Raw genomic sequence first — 27163 nt, 5'->3', positions numbered from 1 at the left:
CAAGAAGCTTCAGTCTAGAGAGTGAGACAGACATTAAAATAAATTATGGATATGAACTTAAGTGGTGTGGGCCTGAAGATAAGGTGAATATCAAGTGCTTAAAGGGTCAAATCTAAGTGCAAGGGCGACTCAGAAGGGAGAGGCAGGAGGGGAAATGAGGGTTTAGTCAGTGAAGGCCTCTTACAGAAGCTGTGATTTTAATAAGGCTTTGAAGGTGGGGAGAGTGATGGTCTGTGGATATGAAGAGGGAGGGAGTTCCAGGCCAGAGGGAGGATGTGGGTGAGGAGTCGGCGAGAGGAGATGGAGGTACGGCGAGTAGGTTGGCGTTAGAGGTGTGTACGGGCTGGGTTGCTGTAGGAAATGAGAAAGGTAAAGTAGGAGGGACAGGTTTAAAGGAGAGTAGGAAGCTGTGGTAAGCACTGGAGTTTGGGGACGACGACTTGACTTGGTCAACACCAAACTAGTTGTCAATTTTGATAGGCCTCCAAACACGGACAAGTACAGACACCAGTTGGAAGAACAGGGAGGAAGGCTCATGATGGAACTGCCATTACTTTCATTGGTAACAACACAAAGAAGCTTTTCTGGCATGTTGTGAAGAGAGTAAAACTAACAGAGTACAGGTCTGGGAGGTGGGAGGACCTGGGTTCTAATTCCGGCTCTGCCACTTGTCTGCTCTGTGTCCTTGGGCAAGTCACTTAACTCCTCTGGGCATCAGTTACCTCAACCGTAAAATGGGGATTAAGAGTGTAAGCCCCAAGAGGGACAGGGACTATGTCCAACCCCATTTGCTTGTATCCACCCCTGAGCTTAGTACTGTGCCTGGCACATAGTACGTGCTTAACAAATACCATCATAATAATAATTACTGTTATTGTTAATAGGAGAAAAGAACAACAGAGTTAAAAAGAGCCAAAACACAGTTGTCACTGGGGATAATCTAATGGACATTGGAAAACGTGACAAAAGTAATTCTCAAAAGTGAGTATTTATACTGCACTATTTTTAATAAAATTTCCACTGTAATGTTCCAAAGAAAAAAAATCTGCCAAATGCCACAAGTTTTTACCTTTCTGAAAGAAGTTAATTGTCCTGGACTATACCTCAAGTTTTTCCAATTACAATTTTTTTTTTTTCCATAATTGGACAACAAAGTTTTTAAAATCTGATTTTGGGCTAGTTAAGGGACAGATAGCTTAGCCAGATGCTTGATTCCTAGATTAGGTTAGAAGTTCAGAGTACCTGGCCCATAATAAGTGCTTACTAAGTACCATACAAAAAATGTATCAACCAATCAATCCATGGTATTTTTTCAGCATATAGTGGGTGTAGAGCACTGTACTAAGTGCTTAGGGGAGTACAACACAACAGATTTGGTAGCCACGTTCTCTGACCTCAACACTGATAAAAAATTAGTAAATTACAAAAATGTACATAAGTGCCCTGTGGCTGACAATGAGCGAATGGCAAGTGGCCAGAGGATAAGATCCAAGTGTGTAGATGACTCGAAAGAGGAAGGAACGGAGGGGAAGAGGGCTTAATCGGGGAAGGCTTCTTGGAGGAGACGTGACCTTAATAAAACTTTGAAGTCATCCTTGATAAGGGATCCTCATTTTGACAAGGGACCACATAAATATTGTACTTGCCCAAGCACTTAGTACAGTGCTCTGCACACGGTAAGCGCTTAATAAATACAATTGATAGGTATACATTTTTTGTACGGTACTCGTTAAGCTCTTACAATGGGCCACTCATTCATTTATTCAATCGTATTTATTGAGGGCTTACTGTGTGCAGAGCATTGTGCGAAGCGATTGGAATGAACAATTCGGCAACAGAGACAATCCCTGCCCAACAACGGGCTCACCGTCTAAAAGGGGGAGAGAGACAGCAAAACAAATACTGTAGTAAGCACCGGGGTAGATACAAGCAAATCAGGATGGACACAATCCATGTTCCACATGGGGCTCTGGGTCTTAATCTCAATTTCACAGATGAGGTAACTGAGACACAAAGAAGTTAGGCGTCTTGCCGGAGGTCACGCAGCAGACAAGTGGCAGAGCTGAGATTAGAATCCAGTTGAGATTTCTGACTCCTAGGCCTGGGCTCTATCTCCTAGCCCACCCTGCTTCTTTAATTCATGTTATTTTGAATTAACATGAGGAAAATTGAGGAAAATGATGGCAATCAACTGAAGGAGTTTACTATTCGCCTGGAAGCTCGGTGGTTTGTCATACAGCAAGAGCAAGGTCGTTTGTGGTTTTGGAAGCAGCAGCTTGGTGTAGTGGACAGAGCACAGGCCTGGGAGTCAGGAGGTTGTGGGTTGTAATCCCGGTTCTGCCACTTGTCTGCTGTGTGACCTTGGGCAAGTCACTTCACTTCTCTGTGTCTCAGTTACCTCATCTGTACAATGGAGATTAAGACCGTGAGCCCAAAGTGGGACGGGGACTGTGGCCAACCCAATTTGCTTGTACCTATCCCAGCTTTTAATACAGTGCTTGCCACATAGTAAGTGTTTAACAAATTCCATAATTTTTACTATTATCTGGAACTGATGGTTGTGCAGCTCGAACAAGACCTTAAGTCGCTGGTGTTTAGGTGAAACAATCAATCAATGCTCTTTATTGAGCTGTGTATAGAGCACTGTTCTGAGCACTTGTGAGAGTACAATTCAGCGGAATTGGTAGACACGTTTTCTGACCACAACAAGGGAAGTGGCTTGGCCTAAGAGAAGTAGCGTGGTCTAGTGGAAAGAGCCTGGGCCTGGGAGTCAGAGGACCTGAGTTAGAATCCAGGCCCTGACAGTTGCTTCTGTGTGAACCTTGGGCAAGTCATTTAACGTCTCTGTACCTCAGTTTCCTCAACTGTAAAATGGGGATTCAATACCTGTTCTCCCTCCTAACTTAGACTCTGAGCCCCATGCAGGATAGGGACCGTCCCCAACCTAATTACCTTGTACCTACCCCAGTGCTTAGAACAGTGCTTGATACATAATAAGCGCTTAACAAATACTATAAAGAAAACAAGCTCAAAGTCCAGAGGGGGAAGCAAACATTAAAATAAATTTCAGATAATGCACATAAGGACTGTGGGGTTGAGGAGAGCTGAATATCAAGTGCTTAAACGGCACAGATCCAAGTGATATGTGCAGTTTATAAGAAGCAGGAAGCAGCAGGGCCTAGTGGAAAAAACATGGGCCTGTGAGTCAGAAGGACCTGGGTTCTAATCCCAGCTCTGCCATTTGTCTGGTTTGTGACCGAGGGCAAGTCACGTAACTTCTCTGGGCCTCAGTCATCTCATCTGTAAAATGGGGATTAAAAGACTGAGCCCCACGTGGGACGGGGACTGTGTCCAACCCGATTATTTTGTGTCTTTGCCGGAGCTTATTACAGTGCCAGGCACATAGTAAGCACCTAACAAATACCACTATCATCAGGGGCCCCTTAGGATTTGCCCAAGGGGGAGGGTCAGAAGGAGAACCTTCTAGTCAGAGTTGGCCGGCACTGGGGGAGACCTCAGCCCCAGCGAGGTGATCATGGGAAGGAACAGCCCCTCTCAATCACTAGACTCCAGTGGAGTTGCCCTCCGCCTGCCCTAAGGGTGAGCAAAAAACCAGATTTGGCCCTGGAGGATACTGAGGGCTATTAGTTGAGACCCCATTGTCTTTTGCTAAGTCCGGCTCCCTCCCCCTGGCTGAGGAAGGGTAAGGGGGAGGGGAGAAGAAAGCCCCGGCTGGCTCCAAGTAGCCCAGAGACCATGGCCGAGGAGACGTAGCCAAGAGCCCTCTCCCACTTGTTCCTTCCCCGCCTCCGCCTCCCACCCCTGGGCACCCCCAGCTCATCCTCTGTGCTGTCTGGGCAGGGCAGGTGGTTCTCGGCCCGTGGACAGTCCATCCGGCAGGCAGACCCCAACCAACTGAGGAAAAGATGGCAATCAGCAGAAGCAGCTTTCTCTGTGGATGGAAGCTCCGGGGTTTCTCATGCAGAGAAACGTAGCCCCAAGCCACACCCGCTCTTTGTTCCAGGGGTAGAATGTGGGACACGATTGTCCTCTAGACCGTAAGCTCCTTGTGGGCAGAAAACAGTGCTGTGCACACAGTGAGCGCTCAATTAAATACCGTCGACTGACAGAGGATCGGGAAAGGCCAACTCTCCAGAAGAGGGAGAAAGCAGTCTGAGGACTGCCCCCCAACTATTCTGGACTTCAGCTGGGGGAGGGGAGCAGGGGGTAGAGGACAGGCAGCTCCAAGGAGCCTGGCTGGACTCCAAGTGGACTCTGTCCCCCTCCCCCTACCAGCCCGGCCCAGGGGATCCACGCAACCCCAGCCACCATTTGTGTCAACACCAAGGCCAGGGAGCTTCCCGCAGCCCCCCACCCCCATGGCTTGGGACTGAAGAGTGGGGCCTCAGGTGCAACCCCTTAGGTGGGGGAGGGAAAGAAATCAAAGCCAATATCTCCCCGGACCCCCTCCTCACCTCTGGAACTGCGTTGAAGAACACATGACAACTTGGCATTTCAAACTTTTATTCAAAAAGAAAAAAAAAAACAGAAAAATACACGTTTATCTTTAAGCCCCATCAGCGGGCCTTTGCATAGATCACTTTGCTCCTATTGCACGCATTGGGGAAAGGGAAAGGGTCACTCGCACCGTGTTAAATAAATCTGGATGGGATTGGGAGGTGGGCAGAAAGGCAGGCAAGAGAACTCTCCATTGGGAGGGGCCCGGCTTCGGCACAGACAGGCGGGGCAGCCTGGCCACTGTGTCTTGGGGTTGGGGAAAGGGGAGACCGTAGCCGGGCTTCTAACACTGACATTTCATTTTGGGGGGGTGCAGGGCTGCAGAACCATCTGGGGGTGAGCAGCGGTTACATTTCATCCCGGCCATCGGGGTGTTCTTTATAGGGGGCGGAGGTTTTCCTCGGGATACGGCCCGTTGTCCCCCAGAACCCCCATCCCCGCCCAGAGAGGGGGGCTGGGACTTTTTGGGGAGGGGCCCAGGACCTGCAGCAGAGCAGGCCGGCTGGGGGGTGGCAGGATCAGAGTGAAACCACAGGCTCTGCAGAGCTGGTGAGACGCCACCCGGCCTGAGGAGTGGGGCTTGAGGTGGGGTCCCTCGCCCCCACCCTCAGGGAATGGAGAGGCTTATTCTACAGTCAGGCGGCTTGTTCCAGGGGCTGGCTGGGGGAGGGAAGGAGAAAGACCAAGGAGCCAGCAGCAGGGGTTTCCCCTAAGGTGGAGTTTGGAGCTCACCCCTCCTGGTCCCCAGAGGTAGAGACCCCTCCCCTCCCCGTCCCGCCGGGGCTACGTCCAGACCTGCTCTGCAGTAGCGTTAAGGCAATCACCGTCGTGGATAAATTAAGTCACCTTCACGGAAGGCGTGGCGTCCGTCCGTCCTCACAAACTGCCCCCAGCCCCTGAGAGGGGGTTAAGGGGGCCATTGCACCAATGTGGCGGACCCCCGCTGGGGGTGGGGGGGATAGGGGGAACAGGATTCCTGAGTCTACATCTCTGCCCCCACCCTCCCCGCAACGCCCGACAGGCTGGGAGTCCCTGGAGGAAAGGGTTAAAATGTCCCCCCCACCCCCCCTTCCCCTTTCTGTAAACATTATCCTCTCCCTCGACGCCTCTCCTGCAAGGAGGCGGGGGCCGGGGTGTCGGCTCAGGACCCCACGATGATCTCCATGATGTGGTCCAGCTCATTCCAGTCTCGCCCCACCGGTTGGCTCGGGGTGCAGGATGGGGTCAGGCTGCCCGGCTCGGCGGGGGCCAGGGGGAGCGGGGGCCGGCCACCGGGGTCTCGCTCGAAGCCGGAGGTGTCTATGTCCGTGAAGAGGTCATCCAGGGCCAGGCCGCTGAGGTAACTGGAGCTCATGATCTCGAAACTGCCAAACACGGCCTCGACCGCTCTGAAGTCTGCCGGGGCGGGGGTCTCCCGCTCGGAGAGGCCGGGGGTCCCGGGGGAGCCCGGCCCGGCCCGAGGGCCGCCTCGGGGCTCCGGCTTGGCCTGGGACTCCAGCGGGGTGGCCCCGCCATCCAGCGCCAGCTCCAGTTCCTTGAGGATGGAGCAGATGGCCGACGAGACGGAGAAGTCGTCCTCGCCGGAGAAGAGGAGGCCGTCCAGCTCGGCGGGGGGCGGCGGAGGGGGCTCGGGAGAGGGCGGAGGGGGTGGGGGGACGGAGGCGGAGGGCGGGGGGCCTCTCTCACGCCGAATCTCCTCCTGGATCTGGTGCAGGGTGTTGGCGATGAGCACGTGGCGCCGCAGGTTGGGCTCCCCCAGCATGCAGCCGCGCTGGAACTTGTCCAGCGACATGTGCAGCAGGGACTGGCGCAGGCGGGAGTAGGCCTCCAGGCCGGGGGGCGCGGGCCCCTCACCCCCCGCCGCCACCCCTGCGTCCTCGCAGTCCGCACGCTTCCGCTTCACGCCGGTGAGCATCGTCCCCTGTGACACACACGGGATGGAGGCTTAGTCGGGGGTCCCGCCGGCGGGAGACCGGAGGGGTGGGGCTGCCCTTCCCCAGAGAAGCAGCATGGCCTACCGGATAGAGCCTGGGTCTGGGAGACAGAAGGACCTGGGTTCTAATCCTGACCCTGCCACTCGTCTGCTCTGTGACCTCGGACAAGTCACTTCACTGGGCCTCAGGGACCTCATCTATAAAATGGGGATTAAGACTATCAGCCCGATGTGGGATAAGGACTGTGTCCAACCTGATTACCTTATATCTACCCCGGTGCTCAGTTCGATGCCTGGCACACAGTAAGCACTTAAATACCACAATCATCATCATGAGGGAGTGAGTCAACTGTATTTACCGAGCACTTACTGCGGCTGGGCACTGCACTAAGGGCTTGGGAGAGTACAATACAACAACAGAACAGACACATTCCCGGCCCACAGGGAGCTTACTGTCTAGAGGGAGAACAATAATAATAATAATAATGTTGGTATTTGTTAAGCGCTTACTATGTGCAGAGCACTGTTCTAAGCGCTGGGGGAGATACAGGGTAATCGGGTTGTCCCACGTGAGGCTCACAGTCTTCAATCCCATTTTACAGATGAGGTGACTGGGGCACAGAGAAGCCAAGTGACTTGCCCACAGTCACACAGCTGACAAATGGCAGAGCTGGGATTCGAACCCATGACCTCGGACTCCCAAGCCCAGGCTTTTTCCACTGAGCCACGCAACAATCTAGAGGGAGAATACATGACCTAGTAGAAAGAGCACGGGCCTAGGAGTCAGGTCTTGGGTTCGAATCCCTGCTCTGCCACTTGTCTGCTGTGTGACCTTGGGCAAGTCACTTCACTTCTCTGTGCCTCAGTTCCCTCCTCTGTAAAATGGGGATTGAGACTGAGCCCCATGTGGGACAGGGACCGTGTCCGATCCGATTATCTTGTATCTACCCCAGAGTTTAGAACAGTGCCTGGCACATGGTAGGCACTTAAATACCAGAATCACCATCATCAGGGAGTCGATGGTATTGACTGAGCGCTTACTGCGTGAGGGTGCATTACAAGAATAGAACGGACACATTCCCGGCCCACAAGGAGCTTAGAGTCTAGAGGGAGAAGGGCCCAACAACCCGACCCTGACGGGAGGACCGGGGGACTGGGCTCCCATCTTTCCCCTTCCAGACCCGGGCCCCTCTTCCCGGGGTGGAGGGCGGAGAGAAGAGACCCAAAGGGCCAAGGAAGCCCCTTGGCAGGGGAGGGAAAAGCAGGAGGCGTGGGGAGGGGCTCCAGGCCCCCGTCCCTCCCGTTGCCAGGAAACGGCAGCGCCAGCCCCCGGTGGGGAGCCCGAGGACCGAGCCGGGGGTGGAGTCCTAGAGACCCCGGGGGTTTGTGTGAGGCCCAATTTGGGCTGGTGGAGTCACCACAGTAACAGGGGCGGCCGCTCAGTCTCAGTCTCTCGCCCCCGGACGGATCCTCTTTTTTTGCTCGAGGAATAAATGCTATTACAATTCCCTCTGTGTGCGGGATGATTCTTTTTCTTTTGCTCTTTGTAGGGCGGGGAAAAAAGAAGGAGAAGAGATCGGGAGGCTGAAGGGAAACTGGGCGAATGCTCTCCCCCAGGGGCTGGGGCCCAAGCAGCCGTGGCAAATTATGGGCTAATTCCCTCTCGGCCTCTTTCACGCGGGAAAATCTGGGGGTGGGGGGGCGACGGTGATCTGGTACAGAAGCGGGGAAAGGGACCCCGGCCTGGCCTCTCTCCCTGATGGCGTCCGTCCCTTCTCTTATCCGACAGTGACTCTCCCCCCTCCCTCCTTCACAGCCTTATTGAAAGCCCATCTCCTCCAAGAGGCCTTCCCTGACTGCACCCTCCTTTCCTCTTTCTTCTCCCACTCCCTTCTGCGTCACCCCGATCCGCTCCCTTTATTCACCACCCCCTGCCCCCAGCCACACAGCACTTGTCATATCAGTCATTTCTTTATTTATATCCATGTCTGTCTCCCCCATTCATTCATTCATTTGTATTTATTGACTCCTTGTGTGCAAAGCACTGTACTAAGCGCTTGGGAAAGTACACTACAACAACAAACAGTGACAATCCCTGCCCACAACGAACTCATGCTCTAGAGGGATTGATCATAAGATCGCTAAGGGCAAGGAATGTGTCTATTAATAATAATGACAATAATAATTGTATTTGTTAAGCTTTTACTGGGTGCCAGACAATGTACTAAGCGCTGGGGTGAAATCGAGCGGATTGGGTTGGACACAGTCCCTGTTCCACGTGGGGCTCACAGTCTCAATCCCCATTTTACAGATGTAGTAACTGAGGCCCAGAAAAGTGAAGTCGCTTGCCGAGGATCACATCATGGCTCGGGGGAAAGAGCACGGGCTTGGGAGTCAAAGGTTGTGGATTCTAATCCCGGCTCCACCGCTTATCAGCGGTGTGACTTTGGGCACGTCACTTAACTGTGCCTCTGTTATCTCTGTAAAATGGAGATGGAGTATGAGCCCCATGTGGGACCACCTGAAGACGTCGTATCTCCCCCAGCGCTTAAAACAGTGCTTGGCACATAGTAAGCGCTTAACAAATACCACCATTACTATTAAGTGGCAGAGCCGGCATTAGAATCCACGACCTTCTGACTCCCAGGCCCATGCTCAAGGCTTCCCCACTGTTATACTGTAATAATAATAATGTTGGTATGTGTTCAGCGCTATGTGCAGAGCACTGTTCTAAGCGCTGGGGTAGATATAGGGTAATCAGGTTATCCCACGTGAGGCTTACAGTTAATCCCCTTTTACAGATGAGGGAGCTGAGAAGTGACTTGCCCACAGTCACCCAGCTGACAGCCTGGATTCGAACCCGTTACCTCTGACTCTCAAGCCCGGCTTCTTTCCACCGAGCCACGCTGCTGCTCAAGCAGCGTTCGGTACAGTGTTCTGCACACCGTAACTGCTCCAAAAAACCGACCAACCGACTAGGGGGGCTGCCACCATGCCCCAGCCGGCGATGTGCAAGCAGGGGGTGGGATGTTGGGGGCGGGGGGGGCTGGCTCTCCGGTCAGCAGGGCGGGGTTGGGGACTCAGGACTCAGGGTTGGGGAGGAGTCTCTCCGGAATTTACTGCTAACCGGGGAACCAACCGATCAAAGTCCGGGGGAAAAAACCTGACTTCAGTTCGGCCCCGGGGGAGGGGATGAAGATAATGATGGTGGTCTTTGTTAAACCCTTTACTGTCCTAAGCGCTACGGTGGACACGTGCAAATCGAGTTGGACACAGTCCCTGTCCCAAATGAGGCTTCACTGTCTCAATCCCCACTGGGCAAGTCACTTCACTGGGCCTCAGTTCCCTCATCTGTAAAATGGGGATTAATCCTAATAACGTTGGTATTTGCTAAGCGCTTACTAGGTGCTAAGCACTATCCTAAGCGCTGGGGGGGGGATAGCGTGGCTCAGTGGAAAGAGCTCGGGCTTGGGAGTCAGAGGTCATGGGTTCGACTCCCGCCTCTGCCACTTGTCAGCTGGGTGACTGTGGGCGAGTCACTTCACTTCTCTGGGCCTCAGGTCCCTCGCCCACAGTCACCCAGCTGCCAAGGGGCCGAGCCGGGATTCGAACCCATGACTTGCCCACAGTCACCCAGCTGCCAAGGGGCCGAGCCGGGATTCGAACCCATGACTTGCCCACAGTCACCCAGCTGCCAAGGGGCCGAGCCGGGATTCGAGCCCATGACTTGCCCACAGTCACCCAGCTGCCAAGGGGCCCAGCCGGGATTCGAACCCGTGACCTCTGCCTCCCAAGCCCGGGGCTCCTTCCACTGCGCCCCGCTGATTAGGCCTGGGAGCCCCGTGGGGACGACGACCCGATGACGTTGTAACCGCCCCCAGCGCTTAGAACACAGTGGGCGCCCAACAGACGCCATCCCTAGTTTACGGATGAGGAAACTGAGGCACCAAGTGCAAGGACCTGCCCAAGGTGCAAAGCAGACAAATGGGGGGGGGGGGGGGCTAGAAGCCCTGACCTCCATCCCCCTCCCCGTCATTAGCCGGTCCCCCCGGGCCTGGTCTGCTGGGGGCCGTTTCCCTCCCCGTCCTGAGGCCCGGTTGGTCCTGCCCCGGAGGCTGTCGGGAAACCGACTCCCGGCATCCTCTGGGGCCTGCCCCTCTGGCCCTCCCCCCGTCTGCTGCAGCCCTCCCGGGGCAGGACCGGGCATTCCGTCATTCATTCAACAGTATTTATTGAGCGCTTCCTCTGTGCACAGCATTGCACTAAGCGCTTGCAACGGACAGATCGGTAACAGACACAGTCCCTGCCCTTTGACGGGCTTGCACAAAATGGAGGTGGGAAGGGGCGCCGAGGGCAGCGGGGCCGCTCCGTAAAGTCCCCCTGAACGAGAAGGGGCGGGGGGGCCTCCCCCAACCGTTGTCATGGCTACGCCCCGCCCCTCCCGCCCCCGCGCCCAGGGAGACGGGGAAGTAGACGCAGGCGCACTGGCGTCCCTCCGGGAGCTGGGCAGGTTCGGGCTTCCCACCGCCCCCGTTCTCCTCGGAGTTACTTCCAACTCGTCCGGGAGCTCGGCGTCCTCCGCGAGCCCCCCGCCGCCGGCCCTCCTTAGCTCCCCACCCTCTCCGCTTCCCGACGGCAGCTTTTTTTGCAGCCAGGACCGGCCTCAGCCTTTTCGGTTCCCCCCCCCCGCCACCGTTGTTTCCCCGGGCTTGCGACGTCCCTTCCTACGACCCCCGCCCAGGCGGCGCTCGCCCCTCACCTGCGAGTCGGGCTACGTTAGGGCGAGGGCAGCAGTCGCCGGTCGGTCCGAGCCCCGCGTCGCCAAGCTGCGGCCGCCGCATCCCGCGTCCGGGCAGCTCTGCCGAGGCCCGGCGCCCGCCGACAGTTTCCCCCCCGCCCCCCCCCCGGGGCCGACCGACGGCTCGCTGGGATTGGCCGAGAGCGCCGACCGCTGCTGCGTCCTGATTGGCTGGGTTGGGTTACCTCTTGGTATCCAGGTAACGCCTGGTCCCGCCTCCCCCCCGGCACCACCCTCGGGCGGACCGACGGCTCGCGGGGATTGGCCGAGAGGGCCGAGCGCTTCTGCGTACTGATTGGCTGGGTTACCTCTTGGTATCCAGGTAACGCCTGGTCCCGCCTCCCCCCCAGCACCTCCCTCGGGCGGGCCGACGGCTCGCGGGGATTGGCCGAGAGGGCCGAGCGCTTCAGCGTCCTGATTGGCTGGGTTACCTCTTGGTATCCAGGTAACGCCTGGTCCCGCCTCCCCCCGGCACCTCCCTCGGACGGACTGACGGCTCGCGGGGATTGGCCGAGAGGGCCGAGCGCTTCAGCGTCCTGATTGGCTGGGCTGGGTTACCTCTTGGTATCCAGGTAACGCCTGGTCCCGCCCCCCCGGGTGCCTTTGCCTAAGGCCATTTAAAGGCTTCGGGCAGGTGGGGGAGGGGAGGGGTTACTCCCCCATTGCCTCTCCCCTTCTCTTGTTTTTATCTCTTTCCCAGACAGGGACGCTTTTCCTAAATAGGGCACCGATCAGACCTCCTTTAATAATCATAATTATTGTATTGGTTAAGCGCTTACTATGTGCCAAGCGCTACCCCAGCGCTTAGAACAGTGCTCGGCACATAGTAAGCGCTTAACAAATACCAATATTATTATTATTATTACAAGGTCATCAGGGTGTCCCACGTGGGGCTCACAGACTTAATCCCTATTTTACAGATGACGTAATCGAGGCGCAGAATAATAATAATTTTGGCGGTTGTTAAACGCTTCCTATGTGCCAAGCACTGTTCTAAGGTCATCAGGGTGTCCCCCGTGGGGCTCACAGTCTTCATCCCCATTTGACAGGTGAGGGAACTGAGGCACAGAGAAGTGAAGTGACCTGTCCAAGGTCACACAGCTGACAAGTGGCAGAGTCGGGATTTGAATCCATGACCTCTGACTCCCAAGTCCGGGGTCTTTCTGCTGAGCCACGCTGCTCCTTTACCCTTTAAGGCCTAAACGCATAAGGGGCACCCCTATAATCTCCTGGATACCCATTCAGTTGTATTTATTGAGCCCTTACTGTGCACAGAGCACTGTAATAATAATAATAATGATTTTTTTTAAGCACTTACTATGTTACAAGCACTGTTCTAAGCGCTGGGGTATTCATTCATTCATTCATTCATTCAACCATTCAATCGTATTTATTCAGCGCTTCCTATGTGCAGAGCACCTTACTAAGCGCTTGGAATGTACAGTTAGGGGTAGATACAAGGTGATCAGGTTGTCCCACGTGGGGCTCACAGGCTCAATCCCCATTTTACAGATGAGCTAACTGAGGCACAGAGAAGCTAAGTGACTTGCCCAAGGTCACACAGCAGACAAGGGGCGGAAGCGGGATTAGAACCCATGTCCTGTCCTGAGCGCTTGGGAGAGGACGATACACTACTACTAATAATAATGTTGGTATTTGTTAAGCGCTTACTATGTGCAGAGCACTGTTCTAAGCGCTGGGGTAGATACAGGGGAATCAGGTTGTCCCACGTGAGACTCACAGCGAATCCCCATTTTCCAGATGAGGTAACTGAGGCCCAGAGAAGTGAAGTGACTTGCCCACAGTCACTCAAGTGGCAAGACAAGCGGCAGAGCCGGGATTCGAACCCATGCCCTCCGACACCCAAGCCCGGGCTCTTTCCACTGAGCCACGCTGCTTTAACCCACTCCACTTGGGGTTCCCGGCTAGTTCTCCTTCATTCAGTCGTATTTACTGAGCGCTTACTGCCTGCAGAGCACTGTACTGAGCGCTTAATCATTCTGATATTTGTTAAAGCGTTGTGCTAGATTCTCTCTCCTTTCCAACAGAGGAAGCTGGTCCTTGACACTGGGGCTGGGGAGGAGTGCGGCTGCCTGGATCCTAACAATCGCTCCCAACAACTCCCCGCGCCCTGGGGGAAACCGAGGCACCGAGAAAAGCAGTCACCCTCCGGGAGCCGGGAATCCGGGGTTCTCTTTCCTGGGCGTCACTACTGACTTTTTCCTAAGTGGGAAGGCCTCTCCCCTCCTGGCCTGGCACGGACACAGGCCCGACAGGAAAATCCAGGCCGTCCCTCGCCCCCGGAACGTCGGAAGGCGGGGGCTGGAGGGGAGGGATTATTTTTTTGAAGGAAGGGGAAGAGGAAGACGACAAGGAGGCGTCCAAAAAACCGCCCTCCCCACTCTAAATAGCGTTGCCGGAGGGGCGGAGGAAGGCGTGGCACCAATCCAAGTTGGGGGTGGGACCCGGGCGGTGGCTTGCGGTTGCCATGGCGCCCGTGTTCCTAGCCCCTTCTCACCCCTTTCTTCTCTAATCCTATTTCTTAAACTAATAATAATGTTGGTATTTGTTAAGCGCTTACTATGAGCCGAGCACTGTTCTAAGCGCTGGGGTAGACACAGGGGAATCAGGTTGTCCCACGTGGGGCTCACAGTCTTAATCCCCATTTTACAGATGAGGGAACGGAGGCACCGAGAAGTGAAGTGACTTGCCCAAAGTCACACAGCTGACAAGTGGCCGAGCCGGCATTCGAACCCATGACTTCTGACTCCAAAGCCCGTGCTCTTTCCACTGAGCCAGGCTGCTTCTCTAATAATGTTGGTATTTAAGCGCTTACTATGTGCCGAGCACTGTTCTAAGCGCTGGGGGAGATACAACCTGATTCCCCTGTGTCTCCCCCAGCGCTTAGTACAGTGCTCGGCACATAGTAAGCGCTTAACAAATACCAACATTATTATACAAGGTAATCAGGTTGTCCCATGTGAGGCTCACAGTCTTCATCCCCATTTTACAGACGAGATAACTGAGGCACAGGGAAGTGAAGTGACTTGCCCACAGTCACACAGCTGACGACTGGCAGAGCCGGGATTCGAACCCGTGACCTCTGACTCCCAAGCCCGGGCTAGCCACGATGCTCCTCTACTCTTACTCTGCGCCAGGCACCGTACTAAGCTCTGGTCGGACACAGTCCCTGTCCCAGCTGGGGCTCACAGACTTAATCCCCATTTTACAGATGAGGGACCTGAAGCCCTGAGAAGAAGAAGAATAATAGTGATGGTATTTATTAAGTGCTTAATAAATAATGGTATTTGTTGAGCACTTACTATGTGCCAAGCACTGAGGTAGATACACGGTAATCCGGTTGTCCCACGTGGGGCTCACAATCGTAATCCCCATTTTACGGATGAGGTAATGATGATGATGTTGGTATTTGTTAAGCGCTTACTCTGTGCAGAGCACTGTTCTAAGCGCTGGGGCAGATACAGGATAATCAGTTTGTCCCACGTGAGGCTCACGGATAATCCCCACTTTACAGGTGAGGTAACTGAGGCCCAGAGAAGTTAAGTGACTTGCCCACAGTCACACAGCTGACAAGTGGCAGAGCCGGGAGTCGAACCCATGACCTCTGATTCTGAAGCCCACGCTCTTTTCACTGAGCCACACACAGAGAAGTGAAGTGTCTTGCCCACAGTCACACAGCTGACAAGTGGCAGAGTGGGGATGGGATCAGGACCCACAGACTCAGTGAGCTCAGGTGCCCCTATTTGGTTCCTCTCTTCCCCACCCTCCGCCTCCAACTCCTCTAGACTGCAAGCTCATTGTAGGCAGGGAATGTGTCTGTTTATTGTTGTATTTTACTCACCCAAGCGCTTGTTACAGTGCTGTGCACACAGTAAGCGCTCAGTAAACGGGAAGCAGCGTGGCTCAGTGGAAAGAGCCTGGACTTCGGAGTCAGAGGTCATGAATTCGACTCCCGGCTCTGCCACTCGTCAGCTGTGGGACTGTGGGCGAGTCACTTAGCTTCTCTGTGCCTCAGTTCCCTCATCTGTAAAATGGCGATTAACTGTGAGCCTCACGTGGGACGACCCGATTACCCTGTATCTACCCCAGCGCTTAGAACAGTGCTCGGCACATAGTAAGCGCTTAACAAATACCAACATTATTATTATTAAACACGATGGAACGACTGACTGAAAAACCAGCTTCCGGAGGTCCTGACTCCTGGTCCCCAGTCCCGCCCCAGTGACGAGGTCCCTCGGACACGGGGATGGAAATGCCGTGGATGGCAGTTTGCGGGAAACGTGGAAGCACAGAGGGAGAGGATATGGGAAGGTGCGAAACAGAGGTGGAGATGGAGCAGGGAAGGCCAACCTGGTGGGAAGGAGCCGTGGGTAAAATAGGGGCTGGGGAAACAGCAGTAGAAATAATCGTATTTATTAAGTGTTTACTGTATGAGGAGCACTGTACCAGGCACTGCACTGAAAAAGAGGGTGCCTTAGCCCCAGGCTCCGAGAGCTGCTGGGCAGGAAGCCCCCTCTAATGCAGGGCCGGGGGGAGGCCCTCAGAGGAGCCAACATGAGAAGGGTGGAGAGCTCTTTAATGTGGGGAGAAGGAGCCCCAGCCGGCCCATCTAGCTGTACTGGCCAGAGAGGTAGACGCTGTGGCCATCGAACTCGTCCGTGTCCACGCAACGCAGCATGAAGTGGCCCAGGTCGTCCTTGGAGATGACCCGCGAGCTCCCGGGCCCACCAGGTGCGTCCAACGACAGCTTGTAGTCACCGGTCAGTGGCTTGTCCCCTAATAATGATAAATGATGATAACTGTGGTATTTGTTAAGCCCTTACTAGGTGCCAGGAGCTGTACTAAGTGCTGGGGTAGTTAGAAGATAATCGGGTCGGTCACGGTTTCCGTCTCCCGTGGGGCTCGGAGTCTTAATCCCCATTTTGCAGATTAGGGAAATGCGGCACAGGGAAGTGAAGTGATTTGCACCAGGTCACACAGCAGACCAGTGGCGGAGGCGAGATTAGAACCCAGGTCTTTCTGACGCCCAGGCCCGGGATCTATCCACTGGGCCGCGCCGCTTATCTGGGACAAAAGGTGCAGGAAGGGTCTGGTTGGGATGGGCAGTCAGGCCCCTCCCCACCACCCAGCAAGGAAGGAGAAGGAAATTTGCCTGGGCGACCAAGTGGGCCTCTCTCTCTGGGCACCACGTGGGCGTTCTGCTCGAACCCCTCCCCGCAGCCAGAGTTGTGAAAGCAGAAGTTTCTCGGAGTCCACCAGGAAGCCCCCCCCGGCCGCCCCAGGCAGGGCCCCCGGGGGGGGACCCACCAGCAATGTGGGGAGGCATGACGGCCACGTAGCGCAGGCCGGACTCCTTCAGGACCTTGTGCATGCGGATGTGGTCATCGGTCACCGCCTGCAGCCGGGCTGGCACCCGGGCGGGATCCCACAAGAGGAAAGCTGCAGTGGCGGGCAGAAGGGGACGACCCGGCATCAGCCTCACCCGTCGACGGCAGCTCTGAGAGTGTCCGCTCTTCCTCCGAATCCCCCGCCGGTGCCTCCCGGCCCTGGCGGCGCTGGCAACGTTGCCCCTCGGCTCCTTGTCTCTGACCCTCCGACGCCGGGCAGCTGGGCCAGACGCCACGGTCCCCCTCAGGGCCCTCACCCCAGGACCGTCCTCCCTCCCTCCCTCCCACTGACTCGGGACAGCACCAGCAGGGAAAGACGTCCCAGTCCGCCTTCGCCCTGCTACCCACCCGAGGTGCAAGCCACGACCTTGCCCACGCCGTGTGCCTTCATGGCAGCCACGATGTTCTTGGTGCCTTCTGACATCACGGTGGTGGGACCTTAGCAGGGACAGAGCAGGAGAGAGGTCACTGGTCGGTGGCGGGGGAGGGGGCGGAGGCGGGGGCGGCGGCGGGGGAGGAGGGCGCGGGGGGGGCGCCGGGGCGGGCCGGGGGCAGAGGGGCGGGGCAGTACTCAGGTCGTTGCCGGTGCCCAGCAGCACGATGACGGCATCTTGCCCGCTGACCACCTGGTCCACGTCCGACGGCTTCAGGACGTCGCCCACCAGCACTCGGGTGGGCTGGAGCTCGGCGGGCAGTCGGGCCGGGTCACGGATCAGCACGGTCACCTTGTAACCTGTCGGAGAGGAGAGAACGAGCCCGTGAGCGGCGTGGCTCAGTGGAAAGAGCCCGGGCTTGGGAGTCAGAGGTCATGGGTTCTAATCCCGGCTCCGCCGCCTGTCAGCTGGGTGACTCTGGGCAGGTCACTTCACTTCTCTGGGCCTCAGTTACCTCATCTGTAAAATGGGGATGAAGACCGTGAGCCCCACGTGGGACAACCTGATCACCTTGTATCTCCCCCAGTGCTTAGAGCAGTGCTTTGCACATAGTAAGCGCTTAACAAATACCACCATTATTATTATGAGCGGGGACTGGGGGTGGGAGTCAGTCAATCGCATTTAGTGAGCACTTACTGTGTGCAAAGCACTGGACCGAGCATTAGGGAGAGTACACAACAACCATAAACAGACACATTCCCTGTCCACAACGAGCTTACAGTCTAGAGGGGGAGACAGACGTTAATAGAAATGAATAAATGACGGATAGGGACAGAAGTGCTGTGGGGCTGGGAGAGGGATGAATAAAGGGAGCGAGTCAGGGTGACGCAGAAGGGAGTGGGAGAAGAAGAAAAGAGGGCTTAGTCGCGGAAGGCCTCTCGGAGGAGACAGGCCTTCAAGAATAATAATAATAATAATGTTGGTATTTGTTAAGGCTTTGAAGGTGGGGAAGAGTCACTGTCCGTCGGATACGAAGAGGGAGGGCGTTCCGGGCCAGAGGCAGGACGTGGGCGAGAGGGCGAGAGAGACGAGATGGAGATTCGGTGAGAAGGTTGGCATTAGAGGATCGAAGTGCGCGGGCTGGGTTGTAGTGGGAGAGTAGTGAGGTGAGGTAGGAGGGGGCAGGGGGATTGACCGCTTTAAGCAAGGGGGAGCTGAGGGCCAGGACTCCAGGGTCATTCAATCAACCAGTCAATGGTGTTTACCGTGAGCTCTGTCCTCAGCGCTTGGGTGAGTACAATTTAGAGTTGGTAGAGAAGTTACTGACCTACAATGCGTTTACAGTCTACCGGGGCCTGTAAGACTAATCCCTCTAGACTGTTAACTCCTTGTGGGCAGGGAATGTGTCTCATATTGTTACACTGCACTCTTCCAAGCATTTAGTGCAGTGCTCTGCACACAGTGAGCGCTCAGTAAACACGACTGACTGATTGACGGGGTCAGTGCATACAGTGAGAATTAGAAGAGCTGTTGCAACCCTTCACGACCTCGTAACTTCTGGCCCTCTCTTCAGATCTTCCTAGATCTAATCCCAGAGCTGCCACTTGTCTGCCGTGTGATTTGGGCAAGTCACTAACTTCTCTTTGCCTCAGTTACCTTATCTGTTAAATGGGGATTAAGATGCTGAGCCTCATGAGGTACACAGACTGTGTCCAACCTGATTAGCTTAAATCCACCCTAGCGCTCAGTACAGTGCCTGGCACATAGTAAGCTCTTAACAAATGCCAGTCAGTCATTCAGTCAATCGTATATCTTGAGCACTCACTGTGTGCAGAGCTCTGTACTAAGCGCGGGGGAGAGTACAATATAACAATATAGCAGACATTCCCCTGCCCACAACAAGTTTACAATCTAGAGCTTCCTGTAAGACTAGTCAGGAAACGCTTCCAAGTGCTTCGTACAGTGCTTTGCACACACTAAGTGTTCAATAAATACGAGTGAACTGTATATGACAGACATATTCCCAACCCTCAAGCTTACAGTCTAGGGGGAGAGACAGATATCAATATAAATAAATACATTATAGATATGCACATAAGTGCTGGGGGGCTGGGAGTGGGGAGGAATAAAGAAGCAGCATGGTGTAGGATAGAGCACTGGCCGGAGAGTCAGAAAACCACGGGTTTTAATCCCAGCTCTGCCACTTGTCCACTGTGTGACCTTGGGCAAGTCACTTATCTTCTCTGTGCCGCACTAACCTCATCTGGAAAGTGGGGATTGAGACTGTGACCCCCCACGTGGGGCAGGGGCTGTGTCCAACCGGATTTGCTCGTCTCCACCCCAGCGCTTAGTACAGTGCTGGTACAAAGTAAGCGCTTAACAAATACCGTTATTATTATTATAGGGTCAGGGCGACACAGAAGGGAGTGGGAGAAGATGAAAGGGGGTCTTAGGGAAGGCCTCTTGGAGGAGATGGGCCTTCAATAAGGCTTTGAAGACGGGGGGAGGATATCATTAAAAAAAGAAAGAGGGGGTGTTGGGAGAGAGAGGGTCGAATTGCACATTCCAAGCGCTTAGTACAGTGATCTGCACATAGTAAACGCTCAGAGAAGCAGTATGGCTCAGTGGAAAGAGCCCGAGCTTGGGAGTCAGAGGTCATGACTCCTACGCCCAGCTCCGCTGCTTGTCAGCTGTGTGACTTTGGATAAGTCACTTCACTTCTCTGGGCCTCGATGACCTCCTCTGTAAAATGGGGATGAAAACTGTGAGGCCCCACGTGATGACCTTGTATCCCCCCGCCAGCCCTTTGGAGAAGCAGCGTGGCTCAGCGGAAAGAGCCCGGGCTTGGGAGTCAGAGGTCATAGGTTCTAATCCTGGCTCCGCCGCTTATCAGCTGGGTGACCCTGGGCAAGTCACTTCACTTCTCTGGGCCTCAGTTCCCTCATCTGTCAAATGGGGATGAAGACTGTGAGCCCTACGTGGGACCACCTGATTACCTTGGATCTCCCCCAGCGCTTAGAACAGTGCTTGGCACCTAGTAAGCGCTTAACAAATACCAACATTATTAGAACAGTGCTTTGCACATAGTAAGGGCTTGACAAATGCCATCATTATTATTATTAATAAATACTATTGAATGAATGAGAGGAAGGGAGGAACTGTAGGACACGGGTTCTAACGCTGACCAGCAGGTGGCGATCTGGAACCACCTGGTCCAGGGGGCTGGGGGGGGGCGGTGACTCAGCAGTTTTCCACCCACTTGCCCTACCCCCCCTCCATGACTCAGCTAGATTCAGATCCTCTCCTAGGCCACTTCCGGTCAGCAGGGGAAGAGCCTGAGGATTGGAGCCAAACTAGACCTCCTCAAGATGGGCCGGGCCTTTAACACCCAGCCTGGGGCCAGAGATGTGGGGGCTGGGAGTATTTTAATAATAATAATGGTGATGGTATTTGTTAAGCGCTTACTATGTGCCAAGCACTGTTCTAAGCACTGGGGGAGACACAAGGTAATCAGGTTGTCCCACATGGCTCACGGTCTTCATCCCCATTTTACAGATGAGGCACAGAGAAGTGAAGTGACTTGCCCAAAGTCACACAGCTGACAAGCGGGGGAGCCGGGATTAGAACCCGTAACCTCTGACTCCCAAGCCCGGGCTCTTTCCACTGAGCCACGCTGCTTCATTTTGATAAATGAAATGCCTCCCAAACTGAAATGCAGTGTGGTCTAGTGGGAGGAGCACGAGGCTGGGAGTCAGAGGAACTGGGTTCGCATCCTGACTCCGTCACTTACCTGCTGTGTGGGCTTGGGCAAGTCACTCAATTTTTCTGTGCCTCAGTTCTCTTATTTGCAAAATGGCGATTCAATTCCCCTTCTCCTCTCTATTAAGACTGAGTGCACCGTGTGGGATGTGGTTATCTTGTATCTTTCCCAGCACTTAGTACAGTGTTTGGTATATACTAAGCACTTATATACCAAAATACCAAAAAGACCCAAAATAATCCCCCAACATTCTCCTCATTGTAGACAGCAACCAACATTCTTCCTGTCTCACAAACCCATAACCTTGGTATGATCCTTGACTCCTTTCCCTCCTTCGATCCACATATTTGATTCTATTTAGTTGCCATTGTTTTTACGAGATGTTCTTCCCCTTGACTCTATTGCCATTGTTCTCGTCTGTCTGTCTCCCCCGATTAGACTGTAAGCCCGTCAAAGGGCAGGGACTGTCTCTATCTGTTGCCGACTTGTTCATTCCAAGCGCTTAGTGCAGTGCTCTGCGCTCAATAAATACTATTGAATATTTAATCTAACACTAAATCCTGTCGATTCAACCTTGCCAACTTGGCTAAAATCTACCCTTTCCCTCTCCATCCAAACTGCTATTACGTTAATGCAAGCACCGATCCTATCCCGTCTAGTTTACTGTAACAGCCTCCTTGCTGACCTCCCTGCCTCCTGTCCCTCGCCTCTCTTGTCCATATTTCACTCTGCAGCCGAGATCATTTTTCGAGAAAACCCTGCAGTCCATGTTTCCCCACTCAAGAACCTCCAGTGGTTGCCTCCGCATCAAACAGAAACTCCTCACCATGGGTTTTAAAGCAATTACCTTGCCCCCTCCCACCTCACTACTCTCCTATTGCAACCCAGCCCTCACACTTCACTCCTCTAATGCCAACCTACTCACTGTACCTGGATCTCATCTACCTCGCCGTTGACCTCTTGCTCACATCCTGCCCCTGACTTAGAACACCTTCTCTCTTCATATCTGACAGATAATTACTCTGCCCCACTTTGAAACTTTACTGAAGGCACATCAAGAGGCCTTCCTGACTAAGCCTTCATTTCCTCTTTTCCCACCCCCTTCTGCATCGCCTGACTTGCTGTCACCCCCCACGCCCTCCTAACCCCACAGCATTTATGTACATATCCATAATTAATTTATTTCTATTAATGTCTGTCTCCCCTCTAGACTGGAAGCTCGTTGTGGGCAGGGAATGTGCCTGTTATATTGTGTTGTACTCTCCTGAGCGTCCTGCATACACTAAATGCTCCATAAACAACTGATTTATTGATTGACTAAAAATAATAATAATAGAGGCCAAACTACTTGGCAAATTTGAACTTCACTTGAGAGCGTCAACAGCTTAGGCACTTTTGTAGCCTTCCCTCTCTTCCCTCCAGGTGTATGAGTCTCTCAGACGGGCATCCAGCTGAGCTGACCCCACGGGCACAGGTTACAGGTCGGGGAGATTGCCTCGAGGGCGTACCCCCAGGTGGACTTGGGATGAGAAATGTTTGGCTGGTCTAGTTAGCAAATGGTAGGGTAGGACATGGGCACCGTGACCGGCTGTCACAGGATGATGCAGTGCCGGGGGCTAAGGCTAGTCAGTCAGTCACTCATATTTATTGAGTGCTTACTGTGTACAGAGCACTGTACTAAATGCTAGGGAGAAAACAACAATAAACAGACACATTCCCTGGCCACAAGGAGCTTAGAGTCTAAAGGGAGAGAGAGACATTAATACAAATAAATAAATTACAGATGGGTACATAGGTGCTATGGGACTGGGGATGGGGATGAATACAGGGAGCAAGGCAGGGCACTGCAGAAAGGAGTGGGAGAGAATTAATAATAATAATCTTGGTATTTGTTAAGTTCTTACTATGTGCAAAGCACTGTTCTAAGCGCTGGGGTAGATATAGGATAATCAGATTGTCCCATGTGGGGCTCACATTTTTTAATCCCCATTTTCACAGATGAGGTAACTGAGGCACAGAGAAGTTAAGTGACTTGCCCAAGGTCACAGAGCAGACAAGTGGCGGAGCTGGGATTAGAACCCACAACCTTTGACTCAGGAGGGTTTAGTCAGGGAGGACGTCTTAGAGGAGATATCCTCTCTGTCCCTCTCTGCCCTTCCTTCTCCGGGGCTAGCCAAGGTCCCCAAACAGGTGGGTAGAAAGACTGGAGGCTGTGGGGTCTGAGCTCAGATTCAGGGGATACTGGATGCTTCAAGGCTTGATGACCTCCCCCACCACGACTGGGGCCAAGGCCCGCCTCCCCCCACCCTCAAGGACTCCGTACCTCGTCCACCCAGACTTGGCTGGGGCCCTATGATACCAGTTTATCTCCAGCACCATGAGAGCTTGACTTGAACCCACCCTTCTCCACAGGGAGCGGGAAGACATTCCCTGAGGGACCCAGGTCATTGTGGTGGAGGAGAGGGTTAGTCCGGGAAGAGATCCTAGCCCCAGATCCTCAGATCTCTCTCCCCAGGTCCCCCTCTGAGCACTCAATCAGCTCACCCCTTACCAATTACCAATTTCCTACTTCAACCCAGCCCACTCGCTTTGCTCCTCCAAAACACTCTCACTGTACCTCAACTTCATCTTCGTGCCCGCCGACCCCTTGCCCGTGTCCTCCCTCTCGGCCTGGAACCCTCTCCACCTTCATATCTGACAGACCACCACCCTCCCCACCTTCAAAGCCTTATTAGAATCATATCTCTTCCAAGATGTCTTCGCCAAATAAACCCTCACTCTCCCTACCTCGTCTCCCTTCTGCGTCACCCTTGCACTTGGATTTCTACCTTTGTAAGTACTTGATATTCACTCTACTCTTGGCCCCACAGCATTTATGAACGTGTCCGTAATTTATTTTACTATCTGTTTCACTCTTGTGGGCAGGAGACATGTCTACCAATTCTGTTGTAATAGTAATAAAGGTATTTGTTAAGCACTTACTATGTGCCGCGCACTCTTTTAAGCGCTGGGGTAGATACAGCCTGGGAGTTAGAGGTTGTGGGTTCGAAAACCGGCTCTGCTACTTGTCAACTGTGTGACTGTGGGCAAGTCGCTTAACTTCTCTGTGCCTCAGTTACCTCGTCTGTAAAACGGGGATGAAGACTGTGAGCCCCACGTGGGACAACCTCATTACCCTGTATCTACCCCAGCGCTTAGAACAGTGCTCTGCACTTAGTAAGCGCTTAACAAATACCAATATTATTATTATAACCTTGTATCTACCCAGAGCTTAAAACAGTGCTTGGCACACATTAAGCACTTACCAAATACCACAATCATTATCATTACAAGTAAATCGGGTTGGACACAGTCCTTGTCCCCTGTGGGGCTCAATCCCTGTTTTACAGATGAGGTCACTGAGGCCCAGAGAAGCGAAGTGACTCGTCCAAAACCACCAAGCAGGCCAGTAGCGGGGCTGGGATTAGAACCCCTGCCCTTGTGACTCCTAGGCCGGTGATCTATCCACTACTCGTGCCGCTTCTTCCCGTACTCTCCCAGGTGCTCAGTAGAGTGTTCTGGGCATAGTAAGCGCTCAATAAATACCATCGATGGGTCGGCCCTAGCTGTCACCCGAACTGCCCACCCTTATCCCAGACAGGTCTCCCCACCTTCTCCAACGTGCCCCGTACCCCTCAGGGATCTGGAACCTGGCCCTCCGCGTGCCCCCGGGGGTCCCGTCCCTCGCTCCTTAGCCCCTTTCCCGCTGGGCCCCCAGCGAGCCCCCCGGGCCCCCCAGATTCCCGTTCCGTGCCCCCTCGGCCCTCCCGGCCCCCGTGCCTGCTTTGATGGCCTGGGCCAACGTGCTGAGGCCGGTCCTGCCCGTGGCACCGAAGATGACGATCTTCTTGCCGGCCGCTGCCATGCCTCCGGCTGGAGGTTCGGGAACCCAGGAGGGGTGAGAGGCCGCCCCAGCTCGGGGATGGGATGGGCCGGACCCCCCGCTTCCGCGCCAAAGCCCGCCCCGGCCCGAGGCCCCTCCCCGGTCCCGCCCCCGGGCTCGGACCGTGTCCACCTCGCAAAGCCCCCCATTGCCCCTGTCCTGGGGAGGTCCCGGCCCTTGCAGCTTCCCCTCCTCCCCCAGCCTCAGTTTCCCCAAGTCCCCGCGACCCCCTTGGCTTGGGGGGGGGTGGAGAGGGGAGCCTCCACCCCGCCAAGCCCCCCACTCGCTCTTGGTGGGCAATCGATCAATCCAGCCGTGATGATGATTGAGCTCCCACCACGTGCAAAGCGCTGTCCTGAGCGCTTGGGAGAGGACGCTGCAACAGAATGAGGGGACGGGGTCCGGCGGCGGCCCACCCCCATCCAGTCCCGTGGGTCTCGGTCCGAGGCGGGGAGGGCCCGACGCCGGGGTCCCGGGGACCCAGGGGGGCGCGCACCGGGGGCTGCTAGTGCGCGTGCTCGGCTCCCCCTCCTCCTCCTCCTCCTCCTCCCCCTCCTCCGCCATCTCCGGCCTCCGCGGGCCCGGTGGAGGGACGGACGGAGGGACGGACACTCGCTCCTCGGCGGCGCATGCGGCCCGGGTCCCCGGGGCCCCGGCGCCAGGACCAGGACCAGACCAGGATCAGGACCAGATCAGGACCAAGACCAGATCAGGACCAGGACCAGAACCAGATCGGGACCAGGACCAGGAGGAGCTGGAGGAGCAGGAGAAGGGGTCGGGCGGCCGGGGAGGGGGCTCCACTCCGAGGTGTCAGCCCGAGCCGGGGGTCCCCAGGTGAGATAGGGGCCCCCTGCGCCCTCCCTTCCCCCAGCATCTCCCCCTCCTCATCACCTCCCTCTCCATCCCTCAGCATCCCTCCCCTTCCTCAGCATCACCCCCCCCCCATTGCCCCTCGCCTGCACCGGAGAGGGGGAGGGGGGCATCGGGCCTGGCGCCTGCCGAGCATCCTCGGCACCCGGGAGCGGGGTCTCGCGTCGCCCCACTTGCCCCGGTGGCCTCTGCAGGCCTGCTCTCTCCTCCCCCGGCCCCCCATCCCCTGGCCATCCTAGCCGGGTGGACAGCGGCCCTGGCTTCGGGGCCCACCGGGCCTCCCCGGAGGCCCGGAGGAGCCGGGCGGTGGCGGGGGGCATATTAGGTGTGTGGCAGTGCATGGACATATGTTTGCACACGTGTGAGCGGGCTCGGGGGCATCCTCGAGTGGTTGTGTTCATGTTGGGGGGGCACGTAGGCATGTACGGGATGCTCATGGGCCTACACGGGTGTCCCAGAACACACGTGTTACGGTGCATTCATTCCGCAAGGGATGCCCTTCCGGCCCCGCTGCTGCAGGGTGGCCACTCAGGAGTGGGCCCTCGGTCCCCGTGGCAGGGGACCCCTCAAGGGGGGCCGGGCCCCCTCGGTTCTCGGCCGCACGTGGCCCGGGTTGGGGTGGGCTTTAGCGGGGGACGGGGGCCACAGCTGGGCCAGCAACCAATCCCCACCCCACCTCTGGGTGCCCTGGAGCCGAGCCTAGGGATAGATACCCTACGTGGGCCCTTTCTGTGGAGGCGGGCCGTGTAGAGCCTTGAGGCCGAGTCCAGCCGAGGGCCAGAGGCAGGAGACTACCATGAGTGTGTGGGGAACTTGAGTCCCAGGACAACTGTGCGTGCACAGAAGACACACGCTGTCTGCGCACGGATCAACTCGGGGGGCCCGAGGCAGGGCTCCGGGCTGTGACCTTTGGCCGTTTTCCGTGAGGGGTCACCCTGTGCCCAGTGATTCACCTGGAACCTGTGCCCTGGGCGGTGCCAGTCTGATGGGGATTACGTATATATACAAATATATTTATACATATACATGTATTTGTGTATATTTTAAATGGTGTCGGTTAAACCCTTACTATGTGCAGGCACCGTTCTAAGTGCCGAGGTAGGTAAAGATAATCTGGTTGAACATAGTCCCTGTTCCACGTGGGACTCGCAATCTTATCCCCATTTTACAGATGAGGAAACTGAATAATATAATAATAATAACGGTATTTGTTAATTGCTTACTATATGCCGGGCTAAGCCCTGGGGTAGATAAAAGCAATAATAATAATGGAATTTGTTAAGCTCTTATTATGTGCAAGGTCCTGTACGAAGCGCTGGGGTGGATACGGGCAAATCGGGGAGGACACAGTCCCTGTCCCACAAGGGGCTCACAGTCTCAATCCCCATTTTACAGATGAGGTCACTGAAGCCCAGAGAAGCCAAGTGACTTAATAAACAATAATAAATAATTATGGTACTTGTTAAGCGCTTACTAGGTGCCTAGCACTGCTTCAAGTGCTGAGGTAGATACAAGTTAATACAGTTGGACATAATCCCTGTCCCACGTGGGGTTCACAGTCTTAATCCCCATTTTACAGA

At 55.0% G+C, this 27163-nt stretch overlaps 3 protein-coding genes across 5 annotated transcripts in view; 1 reads left to right on the top strand and 2 right to left on the bottom strand.

Moving 5' to 3' along the window:
* Positions 1–4507: 4507 nt before the first annotated feature.
* Positions 4508–11319, bottom strand: SERTAD3 (SERTA domain containing 3). The gene is made up of 2 exons (XM_029065316.2): positions 11211–11319; positions 4508–6439 (listed from the first exon to the last, which is right to left on the bottom strand). Exon 2 carries the CDS (start codon positions 6431–6433, stop codon positions 5660–5662), a length of 774 nt encoding a protein of 257 aa, XP_028921149.1. The 5' UTR covers positions 6434–6439; positions 11211–11319; the 3' UTR covers positions 4508–5659.
* Positions 11320–15667: 4348 nt separating this feature from the next.
* BLVRB (biliverdin reductase B) lies at positions 15668–24794 on the bottom strand. The gene is made up of 5 exons (XM_029065328.2): positions 24611–24794; positions 17229–17390; positions 17006–17095; positions 16578–16709; positions 15668–16046 (listed from the first exon to the last, which is right to left on the bottom strand). The coding sequence occupies exons 1-5, from the start codon at positions 24693–24695 to the stop codon at positions 15880–15882; spliced, it is 636 nt and encodes a 211-aa protein (XP_028921161.1). The 5' UTR covers positions 24696–24794; the 3' UTR covers positions 15668–15879.
* A 62-nt stretch (positions 24795–24856) lies between these two features.
* SPTBN4 (spectrin beta, non-erythrocytic 4) overlaps positions 24857–27163 on the top strand; it is a 54772-nt gene continuing 52465 nt past the window's right edge. The window contains exon 1 of one of the 3 annotated variants that reach the window (XM_029065181.2): positions 24857–25547. The gene's annotated coding sequence lies outside the window, so the exon portion shown is untranslated. The remainder of the gene's footprint in view (positions 25548–27163) is intronic. The other 2 variants (XM_029065179.2, XM_029065178.2) reach the window with 2 other exon arrangements.

This window comes from Ornithorhynchus anatinus, chromosome 5, assembly GCF_004115215.2.
Source record: "Ornithorhynchus anatinus isolate Pmale09 chromosome 5, mOrnAna1.pri.v4, whole genome shotgun sequence".
NCBI lineage: Eukaryota > Metazoa > Chordata > Mammalia > Monotremata > Ornithorhynchidae > Ornithorhynchus > Ornithorhynchus anatinus.
Note: the sequence above shows the minus strand (reverse complement) of the source record. Positions and strands in the feature narration are given on the sequence as shown.

Bases quoted from the DNA above. Each gene is read 5' to 3' on its own strand.
- BLVRB (XM_029065328.2), bottom strand. From the start codon at position 24,695: ATGGCAGCGGCCGGCAAGAAGATCGTCATCTTCGGTGCCACGGGCAGG. The intron at 16,710-17,005 runs GTGGGTAGCAGG...CCGCCACTGCAG, and splicing joins GGTCGTGGCTTGCACCTCGG to CTTTCCTCTTGTGGGATCCC. The intron at 16,047-16,577 runs GTGGGTCCCCCC...TATCATTATTAG, and splicing joins CATGCCTCCCCACATTGCTG to GGGACAAGCCACTGACCGGT.
- SERTAD3 (XM_029065316.2), bottom strand. From the start codon at position 6,433: ATGCTCACCGGCGTGAAGCGGAAGCGTGCGGACTGCGAGGACGCAGGG.